At 34.1% G+C, this 20,623-nt stretch overlaps 1 protein-coding gene across 6 annotated transcripts in view; it reads right to left on the bottom strand.

Annotated features, from left to right (window-relative positions):
• Positions 1 to 20,623, bottom strand: part of LOC117172552 (peroxisomal membrane protein PEX16) — a 74,057-nt gene that overhangs the window by 4,836 nt on the left and 48,598 nt on the right. For all 6 annotated transcript variants that reach the window (XM_033360602.1, XM_033360605.1, XM_033360606.1 and 3 more), the window contains 2 exons: positions 4,147 to 4,284; positions 3,657 to 3,903 (listed from right to left, as the gene is read on the bottom strand). In XM_033360602.1, coding sequence (XP_033216493.1) covers positions 3,657 to 3,903; positions 4,147 to 4,273 — 374 coding nt within the window. In that variant the 5' untranslated portion in view covers positions 4,274 to 4,284. The remainder of the gene's footprint in view (positions 1 to 3,656; positions 3,904 to 4,146; positions 4,285 to 20,623) is intronic.

Here is a 20,623-nt window from a genome sequence, read left to right as displayed (position 1 = left end):
TCTATACTTATTAATAACTTGAATTTAAAATCTCAGAGTATCTTTATATATAATGAGAATGAGAATTTGTTTTGTCATTTTATTATAAAATAAAAACTTAATATTGAAATTAGTATTTAAGCGAAAAAAAATTAAAGTAGGAAACTAATCAGCAAACAAATAAGCATCTGCCTATCACAAAGCCACCGAACGCGTCCTCGGGTTGCGGATAGAGGGTCCCTGTACCAAGGGCTCAAAGAAAGGCGTAGCGGGATGTCGGGAGAACCAGCTCATCGATAGATGTGTCTGCAAAGATGCAGCATTCTGCCAGCGTGACCTATCGATGGCCTGGATTGATTATCGGAAGGCTTTCGATTCGACCTCTCATATACTTATCATCTGTCTTTTGAAAATCTTAAAGGTTCATCCGCAAATAGTTAGGTGCATAGAGAGCTTGATGCCGCTTTGGAAAACCAGATTTACTATCTCATCTGGGAAAAATCGTTGACAACTAACAAGGTCACCTTTCAGAGAGGTGTCTTTCAGGGCGACACCATGAGCCCACTCCTCTTTTGCCTCACATTATTGCCACTATCTCTAGCACTACGCCATTCCGACGGGTACTTTTGCGGCAAACCTGTAGATCGAAAGTACAAGGACACTCATGTGTTTTACATGGACGATCTTAAGATCTATGCTAAAAACAAAAAGCAACTACATCTATCTCTAGGGATTGTCGAACAATATACTAATGAAATTGGAATGGAATTTGGGTTAAGACAAATGCGCCAAGGTTTATTTGAAGCGAGGAAAACTTAATGACATCCCTGAAGACCTTGAGCTCGTCGATAGAAGCGCTATACGACACCTTTGCGCTGGAGACTTATACATACCTGGGCGTGCCACAGAGCCGCATTCAGGATGTTACATCTATAAAGGATACTCTACGAAGCAGATACAAACGTCTCATCCGGCAAATTTGGTCTTCCGAACTGTTGGCGAAGAATAAAGTATCTGCAACGAACATGCTTGCTGTCCCGGTAGTACTCTATTCATTTGGAGTAGTTCCATGGAGTAGTTCCATTCACAACAGGATTATTCTGGGTACAGCACATAGAGTCGCAAATGGAAGAAACCCTCTTCTTGAAATGGTCAGGAATCACGAATAAGTGGGCAAAGGATCGTTTCTGTACAAAGCAGCGGAGGAGGCTGCTGAAACACTTGGACTTAACTTCAGTATTAGGGGTGAGCAAAATGCATCAAATCTTATCTATCTCGAGTACTCACTCCTGCAAGCCCGGATTAAGAAAGCACAAGAGAAAAACTTTCGTAAACAGCTACTCGATAAGAGGATGCACGGTATCTTCCACAGAAATGTGGAGGATCAGTCAATGTCGTGTGCGCTAACGTTTGCTTTCCTTAAATCGCCCGAATTGAAGTCTGGTACGGAGGGTTTCATTTTGGCATGCCAAGGCGGTGTCATTTCCACCTTAACATACCGTCGCCAAATTTTAAGCCAAGACATTCCCGATGATAGCTGCAGGGTGTGCCATGTACACCCCGAGCATTTAGCTGACATACTATCTAGTTGTCCAATTTATGCGGGAACGACCTAAATCCAAAGGCACAATGTGGCACTAACAGTGCTTTATTATATTCACTGTCACTCTTACGGCATTAATCTTAATATCACTCCTCTAAATGCTCCTAGGGAAATCGAGTCATTTGTCGAGAATAAGAAGTGCCGCATATACTGGAACTTTATATTCTCGACAATTGTTTCTGTTGCACACTCGAGGCCAAACATGGTTCTTCTTAACTTCGAGAAGCGAACCATGTTCGTTATCGAATTTTCGGCATCAGCTGAGAAAAACATCATCGCCAAGGAGAATGAAAAGAAAGAGAGGTATAGGCACCTTATAAGGGAGTTGCAATGATTGTAACGAAACTTTTTTCGGATCGTCGTATTGATTCCGTTACAGACTGTAACCACCTATCTCACGGTCTTGAGACGTGGTTGTGGCTGAAATTTTACCGTGATTTCGCTGGGAGCGGGTGCAATTTTTCAGATTAGCACCTGCTCCCGGCGAAATTCTGCGGTTGTCCTTATGACAAATTTTTATATATATATATAAATATTCAATAAATATTTAAATATAATAAAATAGAGGCTAACTAGAAAGATACTCTGCACTGATTGGAAAGAAGTAGGAGAAAGGGACATTTGGAAAGAATCGGAAAGATTCGTGGGACAGTTCGACGTTCGGAAAGAAACGGAAGCAAAGTTCAGATAGCTCTTTCCGATTCTCTTTCCAAACCCTTTACGAAACCTTTCTGAATCTTTCCGAAGCGGCCTTTCCGATTCTTTCATTTTTTCTGACAGGGTGGGAGCAATCATCATTTAAAAGTGACACCGGTTCCTAGGGGGACACTGCAGTGGTTGTTTAACCCTTTTATATTTACACACACACATAAATACACACCTGTGTGTTGTTTGTGTGTGATCAGAATATTCCGTGCATTTTTGATCATTAAAGAATGCAATTTTGTGTATGTTTTAAAGCGATTTTGCAGGCCAATGTACCAATAAAAAATCTCGGGTGTTTTATCCCGTATTGATTTCTTTGTATCAATAACTAAGATATGATTACAATACCCTGACAATAAACTCTAATAGAAATCCTGCTGAAAGACGCTTCCTGTGTATGTTTTAAAGTTATTTTGTAGACCTGACTATTATTACAAAAAATCGTTGGAGATTTATCCCTTACTAAATGTTAATTTCTCTGCTTGTCCAATTAAGGGATGATTAAACAGGCCCTGTCAAAAATCTAAACATATATCCTTGCCGCTTACACCTTTTCTACTTACGTTACTATGATATCCTATCCTCCTTGATTAATGTGAAAACCACGTGTGATTTTTGTTATTAAGAAATCTCAATATTCTGCATTCAGTGTTCAAGGGATAATAAAAAGCCCTTAAAGTAAATTCTGAGATATATTCTAGTACGTAAACGTATCTTGCACTTATTCTTAATTCATTTCCTGACCTTATATTTTAATCAGAACATCCCTTGCGTTTTTGTTCATTAAGTAATGCGATTTTCCTAGTTTCAATGTTTAAGGGATGTTAAAACATCCTTTAAAATAAATCAAAGACATATATTCTTAGTACGTACGCTTCCAACACTTATTTGAAAGTGATTTTAAACCTTAGCAGTTGGATACAAAATCTCTAGTCATTTTGGTTACTAAATAATGATTATTTCTATACTTGCATGCTTAAGGTATGAGAACACCCCCAAAACATGCTAAATATACAAAAAATTATTAATCTTTCTGAATGGTGGGCATGAACCTTTTGTTTCGGTAAGTCTGATCGACAAAATGTGAAACTTTTAGCCGAATCTATCAAAGAGGTTAAGAAAAAAAAACATTACACTAAAATTAGCATTTTTCTATTTAAATACGTGTAAAAATTGAAACTTTGACAAGTGATTGTCCAAAAACTGTCCACTTTTCTTAATTTTTTTTCAAATTTTTGGTTTGCAGGTTCGAAAATACAAAAAACTTTTTTTTTAATTTTTCACAAAAAGCCATTTACTGTATATTTGGTGCGGGGTCGCTCTGCAATTATATGATAATATTATTGATTCATTAAAAAAATATATTTACTTCGAAGTCTGTATCAGCACAATTATCAGCCATTTCGCTGCTTCTCCCCATAATCTCTTAGTTGAAATTTCTAAAAGGGCTTCTATGTAATCGACAACAGTTAACCAGATTTTTATTTTTGATTGCAATTCTGGCAGTTTACTCTCTGCACATTTGTTGTTATAAATCAGACGATCGTTAAAGAGGACCAGCAAATTTGGCAAAGAATAAATAAATTCTGCTACCAATGATGCATTGTGAAACCGACCTGAAATAATTAAATGAGAAGAATAAGATAGATAACTTTTAATAAAATTTCGTTTCAAAATGAAAAAAACTTCTCAAACGGGAAATGCAATCACAGGTTACAAATGAACTTTTACGGAAAGAAATTGGTACTTGATACATTACTTATATAGATAAAATGAAATTGTTTTATTATAGTATATTAATTATAAATAATAATTATAAATAATAATAAAAACAAATAAAATTAGCTTTGCTAATTTACCTGCTGTAAAAAACGATAAGCATTTAACGGTGCTTTCAATATCACCGATCTGTTGGGGATTTTGAGTTATCCATTTTTTATAAGCCTCGAAATACATGAATAATGTTTTATTCAAAGTTTGGGCCATTTTTTCTCGCTCTGAAAATGAACAAACATGAAATACTCTCTTACAAAATCGATAAAAAAAAAAGATCTTCCTGCGGTTGAACTCACTAATTTATGTTTTGTACGCAAATGGCGAAAAATGAATCATTTTTTAATGTTTAAACAAAATGTTAAGCAATTTTAAGATTCCTTTCTAATCTTGTTATAAAAGTGTTTTTGACCGTCCATAGTGACGGAGATAAAATTTCTTTTTAAAAAATTACTCAAATTTGAAATTAAAAAATGCTGCAATTTCTTTTTGAGCAAAAATGAGACTCGAAAAAACGTATGCTATATTCAATAATCATCAAAATCGATCACACAACATATTTATTTACACTGTAACTTCAAAAATATATGTAATTCAAATAATATAAGTCGTCAACAGTAATATAGTATAATTATTTATATCGAACTAGGTTAATCAGTTTAGTTTAGGAGGGTATGAGGCTTCCCCTCTGACGCTCAAGCTATTAAGCCTATTGTTCCACACCCGTGGTTACTCTTAAGGCAGTACTCAGGATCCGACTACCTTCACCGAGTAATTTAGATCTCAGTGAATTTCGTTGTTTCCAACGTTCTGGAAATATACATCTACGGTTCCAGGCGTACCACATCGCTTATTAAATATCGCGAACCTCTTTGCACAGCAAAGTGAGCTTCACGCACTCTGCCATCCGGCAGCCTGTTTAGTAGGTCGTAGAAGGAGAGTACGGCCAGGCTAGGGTGGACGGAGTGATCCCTCTGTGGTCATCAGTTAGATGCTCAGATTCGAAGCACTGTCCTTGTTTGTTATGTAAAGATACGTGTGTGTACATTTATTACTCGAAATCGACCAGCGAACACAGAGCGATTGTCCCCCAAGTAGGACTCAACGCAAGGAGATTCTTGACTCATTTTCGAGTCTTCTCAAAATCGAAAGGTAACCCCCAAGGGTAGGCCCTTGACAAGCCCTTTTAATCCCTGGTACGTATCCAGCCTCTTCTGAGGGGACCTACACTTTCTGGTGGGTTCCGAACCACTAAAACAATGGTAGAAGCACAAAAAAAAAATTTCCATTGGTACCGGCTCAGAAATCGAACCCTAATCCTCCTGCACGGTAAGAATTTTATTCTTGAAATTATGTGGTGGTAAAACTGACGCAGGGAATCGAACTTTTAAAAAATAAAGTTTCCTTTTTTATTTAAGCTTCTAATTCATACTAATTGCACACTTACATAAAAATAATATGATACAAAAGCACATATGGTGAGTATTGAATAAAATCGTACGAGTTGCATTGAAGAAGAAACAGGCAGTAAATCGAATGATCTTTCAAAATAATATTACTGAGATTCAATAAATAGTAAGTGATGGTAAAGTAGTGTAGTAAGTCGGATTCTACAGGATATTTTCATCTGGATTCATATTATGTGGTACCAATGGGTTATTGGAATGGAAGCTTCTAATGTGTCCCCTAAGGGTTTACATTTTTCTTGCATCTTCTTCTCTATTCCTTTACGCACCCTCACACACTTAATTGGTGGTGGAAGGAGGACCTACAGTTTAAGGTGGGTTCCGAACCCTTGCTAGGCTAGTGTTCACCGCATGGGCCGCCAAGACTCTTCCAGAGTGCGAGCCGGGAATCGAATCCGCAAGCTGACGGAGTGGGTCCAAAGCCTACGCTTTAGCCCCCACGACCATCGTCCCATTTACCAATGAGTTATTTATAACGTGGAATTACTGATTTGATATAGATGTTTAAAAATGCCATGCTTAAGGGTGTTGGTTAAATCCGACTTTTATTTTTTTATTTTTGATAGATACCTTTTGTTTAGGAAAACATTATTTTTACGACAAATATGAATTTTGCGAAAGAGAGAAATCAGCCGGTAGCAGACGACAGCTTTCGAACGGTGAGAATCGTTCGTAAATTTACTTTGTTACTCACAATTCTGACATCAAAAAAGGATTCTAGACTCCTATCCTAGAAATAGGAAAGTTTCATAACTATTTCATTATTTTTCAAATTTATTTATAGTATTTTAATTATTATTGCACTGTAAAAAAAGTTCAAGCTGGTTACTGAATATAATTTGCCCTAAGCTGGACTTGTAGAAGCATTATTTGGGTCCATTTCTATATTGACACTAAAAAAAACCAGATTAACTCCAAAAGTCTAGTATTAGTGCAATCAATTTCTTACTATCTACTGGGTTTATCGATCGCACTACTGAAAGCGAGTGAGTAAGCGACAGTCTTAGATCAAAATAATGCAGGGGACAAGCAGAGAGGAAACGCTGTCAGAGCTTTTCCAAAGACTCTTAATTAAAATCACAACAAATTTCAGATATTCCTAATCTCCCATAGTGCTTTCAGTAAAAAAAGGTCATTGTGCTCCGTTACTTTTTCAGTAAACATTGATTTTTATTGTGAACATGGAAATCGATAAATCGATCAAAGTGACGCTTCTTTTGGCTTTTTATCATTCAGTCGAGCTCATTGCAATTTATATTTCATTGTGTATTATTTTTACCATACAAAGAAGGAATTTTATCAAGGACTTATTTTAGTGAATGCAAATGAGGCTTGGGCAAATGGAATATTCGAAATCTGTAATATTTAGATGTGATCATGTGAAGCAATAATTTGCGTGATGAACGGAAGTCAAAAAGGCTTTCTGAGATATGAAATGTCCCTATTTCTAGGTTTTTAAGAATTGTTTTTGCTGGATTCAATAGGAATCAATATGATCGCTGCAATTTCAAAGGCTTGCAAGATAAAAAAAATTATTATTGTGAAAAAATATATTTTTAAAATAGATTTGGAAAGAAATCGGAAATGTTCGGCGACATTTGGAAAGAAATCGCAAACTTTCGTCGAAATTCGGAAATGATCAGAAAGAAGTCGGAGAGTGGGACATTCGGAAAGACTTGGAAAGGTTCATGGGACAGCTCGAAGTTCGGAAAGAAATCGGAAGTAAAGTTCCCACACAATTCGGAAAGGAACGGAACGGACTCTTTCCAAATCTTTCCGACGCGGTCTTTCCGAACCTTTCGGTTTCTTCGGTTAGGGTGGTTGCCGAACATCTAACGGTTCGCACGTGTTCACTTTCATCAAGCACCGCCGATGCAGTGGTAAATAACCTAGCTAGCGATCACGCTGCCGTTGGTTGAAAAATTGTTGTCATCTTTTTCCGCATTGTAAACATGTTTACAATTATTGTATGTCGAATAATAATGTGTAATGCTTCCCGGGGAAATTAATATCATTTAGACACTTTTCAATTAGGATGTAAGAATAATAACGAAAGAAGAAAAGGTTAAGGGGCATGACACTTTAGAATAGCCTTGAAAAACACCAGATCATATCGCAAACGAACCGCTCTTCAGGGCGTCTCAGACGCAACTCTGTCAAACCCTTGCACTAGACTTCCAAGCCATAGTTTCACTCGAATAAGGCGTAACTCCCTATGTCGAGGTCTAGGATGTTTACACAACAAAAATAAAAAATGTCGTAAAACTACTGAGGATCTTCATGTTTCATTATTGAATATATCAAGTTAGCCATAAAGAATTGTCTTCTCTTTTCTGCATTCCAAATGCAGCTTTTTCTCTGTATTGTGTTACGTGTTCACTCTTAGGAATATCGTAAATAAACCTAATGCATGAATTGAGGGAACGCTCGAGTTTCAAATTAAAGTCGTCAGTAATGTCATCATACACTAAATAACCACAATCGAAAATCGGAAGGATGAGGCTTTTTACGAGAATGCGAGTGGATATGGGAAGAGAATTTTTTTTCCTATTCAGGTGCTGAAGGATTCGGAAAGTTTTCCTAGATATTTTACAGATCAACTCCTTCTAAGACTACTTCTAAAATTATTATGAGGCCCAGATTTGAAACGACTCGACGAAGGGTAAAAAAAATCCATTAACCTATAGTTGAGGTAGGCAGGCCAGTTTCTCAGAAGAGGGTTATGTTGAAGGCTTTATTACAATTGCCTTTGTTTTACTAGCTTTGTGAGTTAATCCATTGTCCAAAGCCCAATGAACGACACAATCAATATCTTCCTGTACTTAACTTAGCAATCGATCCAGAGAGGAACTAGGTTACGAAATGTATAATTGAAAATCATCCGAATTTTTATGATAGTTTTAATATTTAAGTTCACGTTCAAGATCAGAAGTATAAAGATTGAATAAGATAATATCAATTACTTAAATAAGAAGCAAACTAGTTTATGACTGTGTATAAAATTTCTAAAGGTTTTTTATGAGGTCCCACTTAAAACGAGGTACCTCAAGTGTGTGAATGGCAGCTTACTCATGATTTTTGAGGGAGGGTTCGAGGGAGGTGACCTCTGATCTAAGGGATGCAGCCTCTAATTAAGTCTTTAATTCATCTCAAGTGTGCTGATCCTTCATCGTCCTTTGCAATGTCAGTCTTCATATCTTTATTGGAGATTTTGAACAGATCCTCCAAGCCGCAATGCATTTGTGTGATACAAAGTTTTCGCTATAAAGTACGAGTACACGACCATCGGTGGCACCACATCTGCCAGACTAATGCAAACATCTTTTCAGTGATCAGCACCGTACGTTTTTGTGTCATTCTATTTATCGGAAAGCGTGAATATTTATGATAATTTTGATACTACATTGACAGGCAATAACGTGTATTTTAAAATGTGTAAAGTGAAAAATGTGTTCATTAAGGTAGGTATTGCATTGCATTAATACATTTTAAGCGTATTGGTGAGTTAAAAAGTAGCCTAACCTTATCATAATTAATATTTTTAATTTTTACTTCGCTCTTAAATCTAAGTTTGGAGAAAATTTCGGATAAAACTATATGGATTTTGCTCATTTTTATAAAAAGTATTTTGTTTACAAAAGATCATCAGATTTATTTGTTTCTACCCTCAAATTATTAAATCCACTAGGCATTATGTTGAAAAGTAACAATTAGCAAGCACGCTTCGTGCAATTTTATCGTGCATGTGAATCTGTGCTCATCATGAACATGAAAGCTATTGCTTATGTTATGATATATGTGGTGCCCCGTCGGTCGTAATGAATACAAACAAACGCTTATCAAATTACTAACAATTCGCTGTAGTTGTTTCACTAATATCGTTTTGGTTTACGTACAAATCAACTACTTTGGCGCAATGGGGTTGCAGAGAAATGGGATATCTTTTCTTCATCTTGTATTTTCTTGATTTCAACCATATTTTCTTCTTCTGAATCAATTTCTGCGTTGTCCTCGTTTTCTTCAGCAGATGGTGGGATCCAAAGTTTTAATTGACTTGCATGGGCGGTTGCGGCATATCGACGCCCAAGATTATCTAGTTTTATCACTGAGACTCTATAAGTGTCTCCAGGTAACATTCTGGTGATAACGAGTGGACCTCGGTACCGTTTTTGCAACGTTGTGGATTTCCCTGTTGGAGTTACAGCATCCTTCATTACGATAATATCTCCAATGGCGAAGATCACATTCGGAGTGTGGCTCCTTGAGGATATTTTCGCGAGCTTTTTCTTGAAGGACTTCCGGTCGAGTGTATCTTTTCTCAACTTCTATGGTCAGTTTTCATAGCTCACCTTCGTCGTACCTGTTGACATAACCAAAAAGCAGTTTAAATGGACTTTACCCTGTCTTCTGTTTGAGTGATTCATTCAAGTTTCGTTGTACTTCCTTTAAGCGCAAGGCCCAATCATTTCCATCCGCATGACGTAAACTTGCTTGAATTGCGGGGATCAGTGTATTATTCGTTCGTTCCACCAGCCCCCTGGCAAGAAGGAACAAATTGAATTGAATAAATATGTATACACATATCGTAGAATTTGAACAGTTTTGAATACGTAATGAATCGCATATTTGAAATATGCGTTTTAATACTTTTTATCGGGAAAGGATTGTGTGCCATTTCAATTCTATTTAATGTGATCAAAATTTCAGTTAAAAAGTGTAAACATTTTAATTATGATTTGGAAGTCTTTACATTATATGTTGAGATATTTACCACTATATATTATGTACAGTATATAGATATATGTGTATATATAAATATATGCAGGAAGCGCCATCTAGATAGGACCTACTTCAATGTTGAATTACTCCGCCATTTTTTAGCCGATTTTGACAAATCAGCCAGATTCTGAAACGTCAATCTATGCCATTTTAGACATGGATTGATTTACGCCGAAAAAGCGGGCTGAAATTGTAGCGCTGTACATTGAAAACAATCATTCAACTGTGAAAACTGTGATTTTGGTGATTTGGACTGGCCTTCTCGTTCGCCGGATTTCACGGCACCAGACTTTTCTCTGTGGGGCTACCAGAAAACCGAAGAATATTGAAGAACTAAAAGCTAATATCACAGCGGAAATTGCTGCTATTACGCCAATGTTATCAAATACAATGCAAAATGCTCAAAAAAGGGCCGCTTTTTTGTGTCTAAAGGAGGTGGTCATTTGATCGACATTTTATTCTGAATGAATTGTCCATAAATGGCATTGTATACCTTAAGTAAATCTTGTTCATTTTCCAAAATCGGCTGAAAAATGGCGGACTTATTCAACATTGAAATAGGTCCTGTCTAGATAGCGCCCCTGTATTTATATAAGAAAGAATGTACGTATGTATTCAAAATAGGTGTCTATGATATAAATACTTTTCCATAACTTTTTCTATTTCGTCTCGGTCTAATGAGTCAAACGCCGTCTTTAAGTCCACGAACATTGTTATCATTGCCCCTTTTTCCCTTGTAATCCTCTTATTTACTAGATGGTTCAGAACATATATGTTGTCCATTACCCCCATTCCTTCTGTAAACCATGTCTGATTCGGTGGCTCGTTCTTTTTTTCTTTAACTTCTGTCTTTAATCTCTCACACAAAACAGTTAAATATACTTCATACAGTGTTGGAATCAGCGTCACCTCCCTATAATCTTTAAACTCCTTTCCTTTGCCTTTCTTTACCAATGGTATACCTACTCCTTCTTTCCATAACTCTGGCCACCCCTCTCCTCTCCATACTCTATTACACATAATCCATGCCCATTCCTCTATATTTCCATACTTCATTTGGAATATCATCTATACCAGATGACTTTCCATCCTTCATTATTCCTAAAACCTTAACTATTTCTTCCCTTGTTATGTCCTATTCCTCATCTCTTTCTCTACCATATTTTCCTCCATTTAGAACTTTTCTCTCTGCTCCTAGCAAATCCAAAAAATATTTCTTGCATTCTACCATTTCAATATCATGGCTTAGTCTTTTTCTTATTTTTCTTTCTCTGTTTACTACCTTCCATGCCTCTTCCTCCGTTCTAGATTTCTCCGCCTCTTCCTGAAACATTTTATTCTCTTCCTTTTTCTTTTCATCACCTAACTCAGTATACTCTTTCTTTGTTTTCCTATATTCTTCCCCATTACCTTTTTATTTTCTCCACTTTTTTAATTCCTTTTTGACCTTTTTTTCTCTTTACAGTCCTCATCCCACCCACTTCTATTCTCCCTTTTACTAACTTCATTTTTGTAACAAATTATATTTGTTTAAATAATTAAAAAGTGGTAAATGTATTCTTTCTATACACTACAGTCAGAAAAATAATTCTATGCATGCTATTTTATTTCATTTTTTAGTTATCAAAACAAAACTGCTTGAGCAAACAAAGATTGTTTAAAGAAATAGAGATTCATTAAACATTAAAAGAAATGTATGCATTTTTGCGGTGAATAGTAAATAATGTATGAAAAATGTGTAATTATTCAAGAAAATATAGCATAGAATACCAATTTAAAAACAAAGTTGATATCTGGCTAAATTTCTATAAATATTGAAAATAGAGAATAAATAATTATTTAAATAATTGCACAATGTTTTTAGAAAAATGTAATACTCCAAACAGTAATAAACAATTACATTTCAATCAGAAAATACGATTATTTTTTACATTTTTAGGGAATAAATAATTGTTTAATTAATTTACATTTGCTTAGACAATTGAAAGTTGTTTAAAAAGTCATGGGTAAATATTAAAATTGTCCATTAGTAATTATTTGTTCGAAAAAGGCGACGACATTTTCTAAAAAGTAACTATAATAAGTAAAAATGTAGTTTTTTTATTTTTGGGTCATATTTGGGACGCTGCGGGGAGGGTAGGGGTGGGTTGGAAATGAAAGTTATTAGTATGGTTTTATTTTATAGATACTCGTCCTAAATTCCTAAAAAAAACTTGGCACGTTTCCATGAAACCCTAGAACATGAGTGCAAAATTTCAAAAACAAAAAATTATGGATTTTCTTTATCCGGAAATGGAAAATTTTGAGAGGAAGACTTGCCCTGTAGCTCGAACAGCGTTTTTTGGACCAGCCTAATATATATCGTTTTTTTACATACATCGAATCTGTAAATGAAGAGACAGGATCTTTGAATGTATAGGAAAACGATTGCGAAAAGTAACAGCTTAAAATTGAAGTAGCAGATGCAAGAGAAAAAGATAAAGAAACTTTGGAAAATGGAAGTTGCAACAAAATTATGCCCGTAGAAAGTTTGGAAGATCTCTCGTGTAATAAAAAGTTGGGCATGAAATAAGTATTTGAGAATATCAATTTGAATCTTAATTTCTTCATGTGGCAAAGCATCATAAAAAATTTTGATTTAGGAGATCTTCTGCTGAATTGGAAGCTAATGACAGATCTAAAGGAGAATAAGTTTGTAACGGAAGAAACAGCTATGAAACTGGAGGTCTAATATAGAATCATCAATTTTTTGGTTTTGTGGCTTTCGGGTCTGTAAATGACGAAAAAGATTTATATTTTTAAATCTCTTCATAATTTACAGACCCCAACGTCACAAAACCAAAAATTGATCATTTTACGGAGGGCGGCAAAAAGCCACAAACAAATAATATAGAATTTGTTATTTTAAGAGCATATTATACACACGTCAGTGCACTCTTCCCTTTTGGAAAAATGAAATCTTAGGTTTAACTAATTACTATTAGTTAAAACAAATTAAACCTTAATTTAAGGCTTGAAAAGATTTAAAAGAAAATATATATTTTAGAAGTTGTCGCAAAAAGAAACTTGTAAGCATTTTAAGAATTTTAAAAGGTTTTCATATAATAAAAAATGTTTCAGGTTTCTGGGAAAATGTTTAATAATGTTTTATTTAAAAAATTAATTTTAACAATATTTAGAAGGATTTTAATGAATGAATAAAAGTAAAAAATTATTACTTTAGGCAAAATTTGAGGAAGTTAAAGTGATACTTAGATGTTTTGAAAGGATTAAAAAATAATCCTTCATTTTACACAAAAGAAAGAAATATTTATACTTTCATAAGTTGTATTTTTCATTTTATCTGCATGTATTTCGAATTTATTTTTTTTCAGCCATCAATGCCTCCTGTGGCTCAAGAGATAATGACACGAATGCTCACCAGGTCGAAGAACGGGACATTTTCAACAGCTATAAGGTCGTTCGCAACAACATTGTTTTTTTATTCTTCTAAAGGTTATGACTACGTACGAAAGAACTTTTTGAATAGTTTGCCTCATACGAGTACTATAAGAAAGTGGTACCAATCTGTTGACGGAACTCCTGGTATTTGCTCTGAAGCAATATTAACTTTAGGAAGTAAAGCAAAAAAGCCAAAGAAAAGAATAAAGTTCTTTATTTCAATGTGACAGTGGACGATATGCATAAAAAAACATGTAGAATGGGATGGAAAGAAATATTCAGGGTATGGCAATTTTGGAGGCGAAATCCCTACTGGAAAAGATGAATTTGAAACGAATGAGGCTGAGCAAAAGGAGGCAACGAATGCGATGGTAGTTATGTCAGTTGGAGTAAATGGAAACGCAAAGATTGCAGTAGGTTACTTTTTTATACATTCCTTAACGAGTGAGTAAAGGGCGGAATTAGTGAAAAAGTGTTTCGTTGAATTAGAATCTGCTGAAATTCAAACTATAGGCTTAGCATTTGATGGAACAGCATCGAATATCACAATGGGTGAAGCTCTTGGAGTCAAACTTCGTAAAGTTGAAGATTTTCAGCCTTACTTCTATCATCCTACAAGTGGAAAAAAATATTTATTATTTTAGATGCATGTCACGTGATTAAACTAGTGAGAAACGCTTTGGGAGATACTGATATAACTCATGAAACAGACTGTGATAACGATAACCAAGAAAATGACTGTGATAATATTACTAAATTTAAGAAAAAGGGAAATATAACTTGGAAATATATTGAACAACTATTCCAAATACAAGAATCTCATGGTTTGTATGCAGCTACAAAAGTTCGTCGTAGACATTTAAATTACTTGAAAGAGAAAATGAAAGTGAAATTAGCAGTTCAAGTTTTCAGTGCCAGTGTTGCAAGCGCCCTTCGATATCTGAAACGGAAATTGAGTGTTTCAGAATTTTAAGACTCCAAGGCAACAGCAAACTTCTGTCAGATTTTAAATGATATTTTCGATCTCTTAAATTCTAGAAACAGATTTTGCAAAAACAAATCCACAAGATGTATTGGTAAAAATAACATTGATGAGGTGCGTTCTAAAGCTTCAGGTTACATCCAATACATATCTGAGCTGAAAATTGACAATAAATCAGTTTTTTAAATAAGCTATCTGAAATAGGTTATTTCACATGAATGTTTTTTAAAATTCCATTTATTATAACTACAAATTTCTAATGTATTGTTTATATTTTTTTTTAAATTAACCGTACAGAATATTTAGACAATACCCGGGGCCACCGATTCACTTGACACAGTCCTGGAATAGATAAAGACAGGTCAACGTCTCACAAGTTTTTTCTCTCTCTAGAGCCCATTTACATTCTCCCCAAAGCGTTACCGGTCCATTTCTATATGTCGATGGATAAAACAACTGTAGCTTTAATGTTATAGTCAGACGCTCCGGGATCAACGAAAACATCGCGTAACAGTCACCACAGGTGACTGAGTGAATGACCAACCAAAGGACGCAAACCACAGGTTTGCGTCCTTTGGTTGGTCAGGCGTTCTAAATCAATAAGATAGTGTAGCAAGTCATCAACATTATGATAGTCCTTCGAAGCTAAAGATGCACACACGTCGCTGGACCATAACCCCACTAATTCTTGCTCCTTCGTGTCGTTAAAGTTTAATTTAACGTCGTGGTATAATTGTACTTTTTCGAAAAAATACGTTGTAGTGGATTCATCTTTACGTGGTGAACGTTCGGTCATTCTCTTCCAATTTGTATCAGTACTTTCTGCTTTTAAAAATGTTTTTCCAAAAACAGTTTATAACTCATTCCAAGATATTACTTTTTTGGAATAGACTTTGAACCAGTAATATGCTCCTCCTTTAATATGTGATCTCGCAGTCTCTTTCAGCCCAGCTGTGAAGTTCCTTCATACTCTTGATATTCTCAAGCCATTCTCAAGCCGAAATACTTTCCTCTTCACCAGTAAAGTCAACGATACATATTTCGTCTTAGATCAGCCATAATGTGGTAAGACGGCATCACGGAAGCACTACTAGGTCCGGGAGTGCTGGCGTTTATATGAGCGCCCGCGAACCCTTTCAACACATTCAACATCATAACTTCTCGTTCGCGATTCTCTCTGAAGCAAATTTATTACATCCATCGATTTATATTCAGCGCTTTAAACATTCTCATCGTTCTTGTAAGCGCTGATTTTTGCACCAAGCTGCGAGTTTTGTGAGTTTTTAGATGCTTCGTGCACGCCGATATCTACTATAGTTTTCTCTCGCATCCTCTTCATCTGAAGTCGAAGAGCTATCCTGGCCACAAACATCATCGCCTGGGTAATCTTGAACCTCGCCCTCTTCGTTGTTGGGAAATCCACGAAAGCTCCCCTTTCTTCCCTCTCACTATGATCCGACATAGTCTCTTATTCACTTTTCACACCGAAAAATTTAATTTCCACTTATTCTCGCACTTTTTCTCTCGATCTAAAAGTTTCAACTGGAATAGTTAAATTTTTTGATAACAAATTAATTTTTTAACAAAGTAGTGGAATTTTTAAGGAAGGAAGTATAATTTTCAAGAAACAAACAACATTTTTAACCAAAAATGGAACAGTTAAATTTTCAGTTGAAAAAATTAATCTTAAAAAAAATTTGAATTTACAGCAAAATAGTTACATTTTCAACCAAAGAAATAAATTTACAAAACATAAAGAATAATATTTTTAAAAAAGACGAATATTGAACAAAATACATGAATTTTTAACCACATAGTTGAATTTTCAACTAAAAAAGACAGTGTTCAATAAAAATTATGTGGACTTTCTTATTTGTTTCTATTCATAATTCAGATCGAATTTAAGGGGGGGGGGGGGGGGGGGGTAACGCTAATTCGTGCAATAAAGGCACATTTTTGCGATTTTTTTACGACAAGGTTAAGATCTATTGATAAAAACCAATGGTACATTAAAGTATAGCATTCGAAGAATATTTTATAAAATTTTCATGTAGAAATATTTAAAAATACGGCAATGACATCAATTATTCGGAAGCGTCTTCTGAAAAAGTAGAATTGCGGTACCCCTCATAACTCGGTGCTGCATCATCATAATTTAAAAAATCAAAGATTTGGCGACGAGGCCGTGGTTTTCGACTAGGCAGATGATAACACTTCGTTGAAGTCGAGAACGGACGCCAGGGAGCTCCACCGCACCGTGATTTGTCTTAGAAAAAATGATTTCTTGAACGACCCGAACCCGACGGAAAAACGAAGACGATTGACTTGCGCCCGAGCAGTTCCGGTTGCTTGCGCCAGCGCACGCCTTGAATCTTCAGGCAGATTTACATTATGACCTAAAGCCAGATTCACAACCGTTCGAGTTTTTATGTTGCGACGGAACAGGATCGGTTTAGTAGTTTTGAAGTTAGGAGGGGTGCCGACTTTGGAAACGTGAGTTGTGGGAAAAACGCTTTAAAGTTTTGAACACTAACAAATTTGGAATAAAAAATAATCGATTCATAATCGATGCCAAGTCCATAAAGAATGTTGCTATCATCCATGATGTCTAAAACATCTTTTTGCTCCTGTCTACGACGAATCCTGTCTTCTTTTGTCTGTTTTTTTCAGCTGAGTCCTGTTGTACTGCGCTGAGTCGTGTATGAGGCGCGGTTGCTGAAATCGCTGTATCCTCGTTAGTTTTTCTCTGATTCATCTCAAATGTGACCCCCTCCGTTTTCGTCAAATGCCCACGTTTTGAAACACTCTGAACCCGAAAAACAAGTGTTTACGATCGTGTGTGTCTATGCGCCTATCTGTCCGTTCTTTAGCGAGTGTCTGTAGGTTTTTAGTTTGTTAGCACGATGGCTTTCGAAAGAATTGACAGATTGGATTAGCCCTTGTAAACTTTTTTAGTGTCTTGAAATGAAGGTCAAGTTTGTTAGCCAGCCATTTTGGATAAATATTCGAAAAGAGCATTTTCAAAATTATTAAGACGACTTTCTTTCAATATTTAAGAGCTCTATGTGCGGTTGATCAGTATTACTAAAACAAAAAACAATTTATCCTTAAGAATTTTTTTATAACAAAAAAAATTACGGTGTTACAGCATTTACAAGATTCTAAAAATCAAACGAAAATTAACATTTTAGGCCAAACAACGCACGATATGAAAAAAAGTCAAGAAGAGAAAAACGTTGAATTTTGAACACCCTTCAAGATTATTATAAAACTTTTTAATTTTTTTTGGAAAAACTAAAATTCAAATTTTGATTACACAAAAAATAATGGCAGAACAAAAATTCCATTTTTTCATTCAACAATTTCAGAGTATTTCAAAGATTCTCAAATATATAAATTGACTGAAAAAACATATATATGTATGTATGTATACACACACACACACACACAATTCTTTTTATTTTCAGAATTTTAATGTTTCTAATATATTTTTAAAGTTTTCAGGTGAATCTCATGATTTGAAAGAGTTTTAAATACTTTTAAGAAGTTTTTAATAATTTGAGGAATTTAAAAAAAAAAGGAATTTAAAATTTTAGATTTCACGAAATATACGATTTCATAGAAAAATGCGGATGATTTTATAATATTTTTATATTATCAGAGAAGGTGTTAGATTTGTGTATAATTTGACCCCCTATGTTTTTGCCAAATGTCCATCGTTTTTAGTTGAAAATTAATTTCTTTTGTTTAAAATTCTTTTTTAATTAGCTATTCTTGCGTCAAAACTTAATTTTTTCCACTGAAAACTTAAATATAAACTGCAATTTTCAGTTAAAAAGTGTATTTTTTAGATGAAAGTTCGTCTTTTTGATAGAAGCTTTTCTTTTTACTGAAAATTGATATTTTTGGTAAAAAGTCATTATGTTTTTGTTAAACAAATTTTTTTCCAGCTGAAAATTAAACTATTCTGTTCCTGGTTGAAAAATGATCTTTTTCAGTTGAATATTCTTCTTTTTTAGTAGATAATTATTCTGCTTGTTTGAAAATTTATCTATTTTGGTTAAAATTAATTTTTTAATTGAAAATTTAACTGATCATTTTTTATTGAAAATTTATCGTTTCTAGTTGAAAATTTGTTTGTTTTTATTTTCGCTTGAAAATTGACCGTTTTCATTTTAAAGTTCATCTTTTTTTGTATTATATTATTCTTCTTGTTTTAAAAAGCATCTGTTTTCGTTTTAAATTCTTTTGTTGAAAATTAATGTTTTGAATTGAAAATGTAACTTATCATTTTCGGTTGAAAATCTATTTCTTTTATTTGAAAATTTGTTATTTTTTGCATGAAAATTTACTTTTCTCAGTTAAAAATTCATCTTTTTTGTGGAAAATTATTCTTCTTTTTTAAAAATTAATCTATTTTAATTAAGAATTCATTTCTTTCGTTAAAAATGCATCTTTTTAGTAAAACTTTTTTGCTTTTGATTTAAAATGATTTTTTTACAAAAGGATTAAACATTCCATTTTCCGTTGAAAATTTCTCTTTTAAGTAGAGAATTCCAATATGTGGTTGAAAGTTCATGTATTTTGTTGGAAATAAAACTATTTTGCTAAACGAAATTTATGTTGTGGTTTGTAAATTTATTTTTTAAACTGATAATGTAACCGCTTCTTATTGAAAATTGATTATTTTATTAAAAATTCGCTTTTTGTTGTTTAAAATTGATTTTTAACATTTTGAATTCCTCTTTACAGTAGAAAATTATTGGTTTAAAAATTAAATTATTTGTTTTCAAATTCAATTTTTTGCCTAAAAATTTTTAATATGTTGCTGAAACTTTTTTTTGTGGGTAAGAATTATTTTTTTTTAGTGAAAAAGTAACTATTTTCATTTTTAGTTGAAACTTTATTTTTTTTAGATGACAATTCATGTATTTTGTTGAAAATTCGTCTTTTCTTAGAGAATATTAGTTCATCTAATCTTTTTAGTTGGAAAATCATCTTTTTTGGTAATGAATCTTTTTTATACTTATTTCTGAGGTTGATAATTTAAATATTTTGTCGAAAATTCTTTTTTTATTTGTTAAAAACTAATTTTGTACTAAAAATATAACTAAGATAAGCAGCAAAAAATTCGGAACATTTTAGGCCCTGAAATCCTCTTGGAAATCAATCTAATGATCCCGGTAATAAGCGTAGAATAGAGAAAAATTAATATTTTCAGATTATAGCGCAAAAGTGAAGATTATGCTATTATTTTGAATGCGAGATTTTTCCATCTGTCTAAAATGCCACAATAAGAATAAGATAGCCCCTAAACTTATTCACTTCTATTTCCACAGCGACCGCCACACAGTTTTCTATTCTCCCGAAGAGAACGTGTTTTCAATATATTTATTTCCTTCTAATCGTACCGGTAACGCACCTCACAGAGATATTTTTTATTCCTCAGAAGTGGTAATATTTTGATTTTCTTTAATTCCTTCTAATATGTTCACAAAATATGTATAATAAGTTGTTTTAATTCCTTCATGCGGAATGTAAATTCTGAAATTTTGATTCTCACCAATAGGAATACAAATTCTTAATTTTTCTGAATTCAACGCTTGTTACCGGGATTCTAAGGTAATTCAGGATTTCAAAACCGGAATACATTTGAGGAAGACTTCATGAAGTCGGGCCAGCTGGAGTTCGTGTTGGTGCATATTCGGCTTTACACAAGGCTGGTCTTCGCATCAGCAAAGTGGGAGAACCTTCTCCCTTCATTCTTGTCTCGCTTTGTCCCTCGCTTTTGCTTAGATCGTTTTTGCTCTCATCTGTTTTTATTTCGCTTTTCTGTACGTTTTTTTTAGTTCACTTTTGCTCTCAGTGTATCAAATGAGCGTATATAATTATTTA

This window comes from Belonocnema kinseyi, chromosome 5 (genome assembly GCF_010883055.1).
Source record: "Belonocnema kinseyi isolate 2016_QV_RU_SX_M_011 chromosome 5, B_treatae_v1, whole genome shotgun sequence".
Lineage (NCBI taxonomy): Eukaryota > Metazoa > Arthropoda > Insecta > Hymenoptera > Cynipidae > Belonocnema > Belonocnema kinseyi.
The sequence above is the reverse complement of the archived record's forward strand: the minus strand, read 5'-3'. Positions and strand labels throughout refer to the sequence as shown.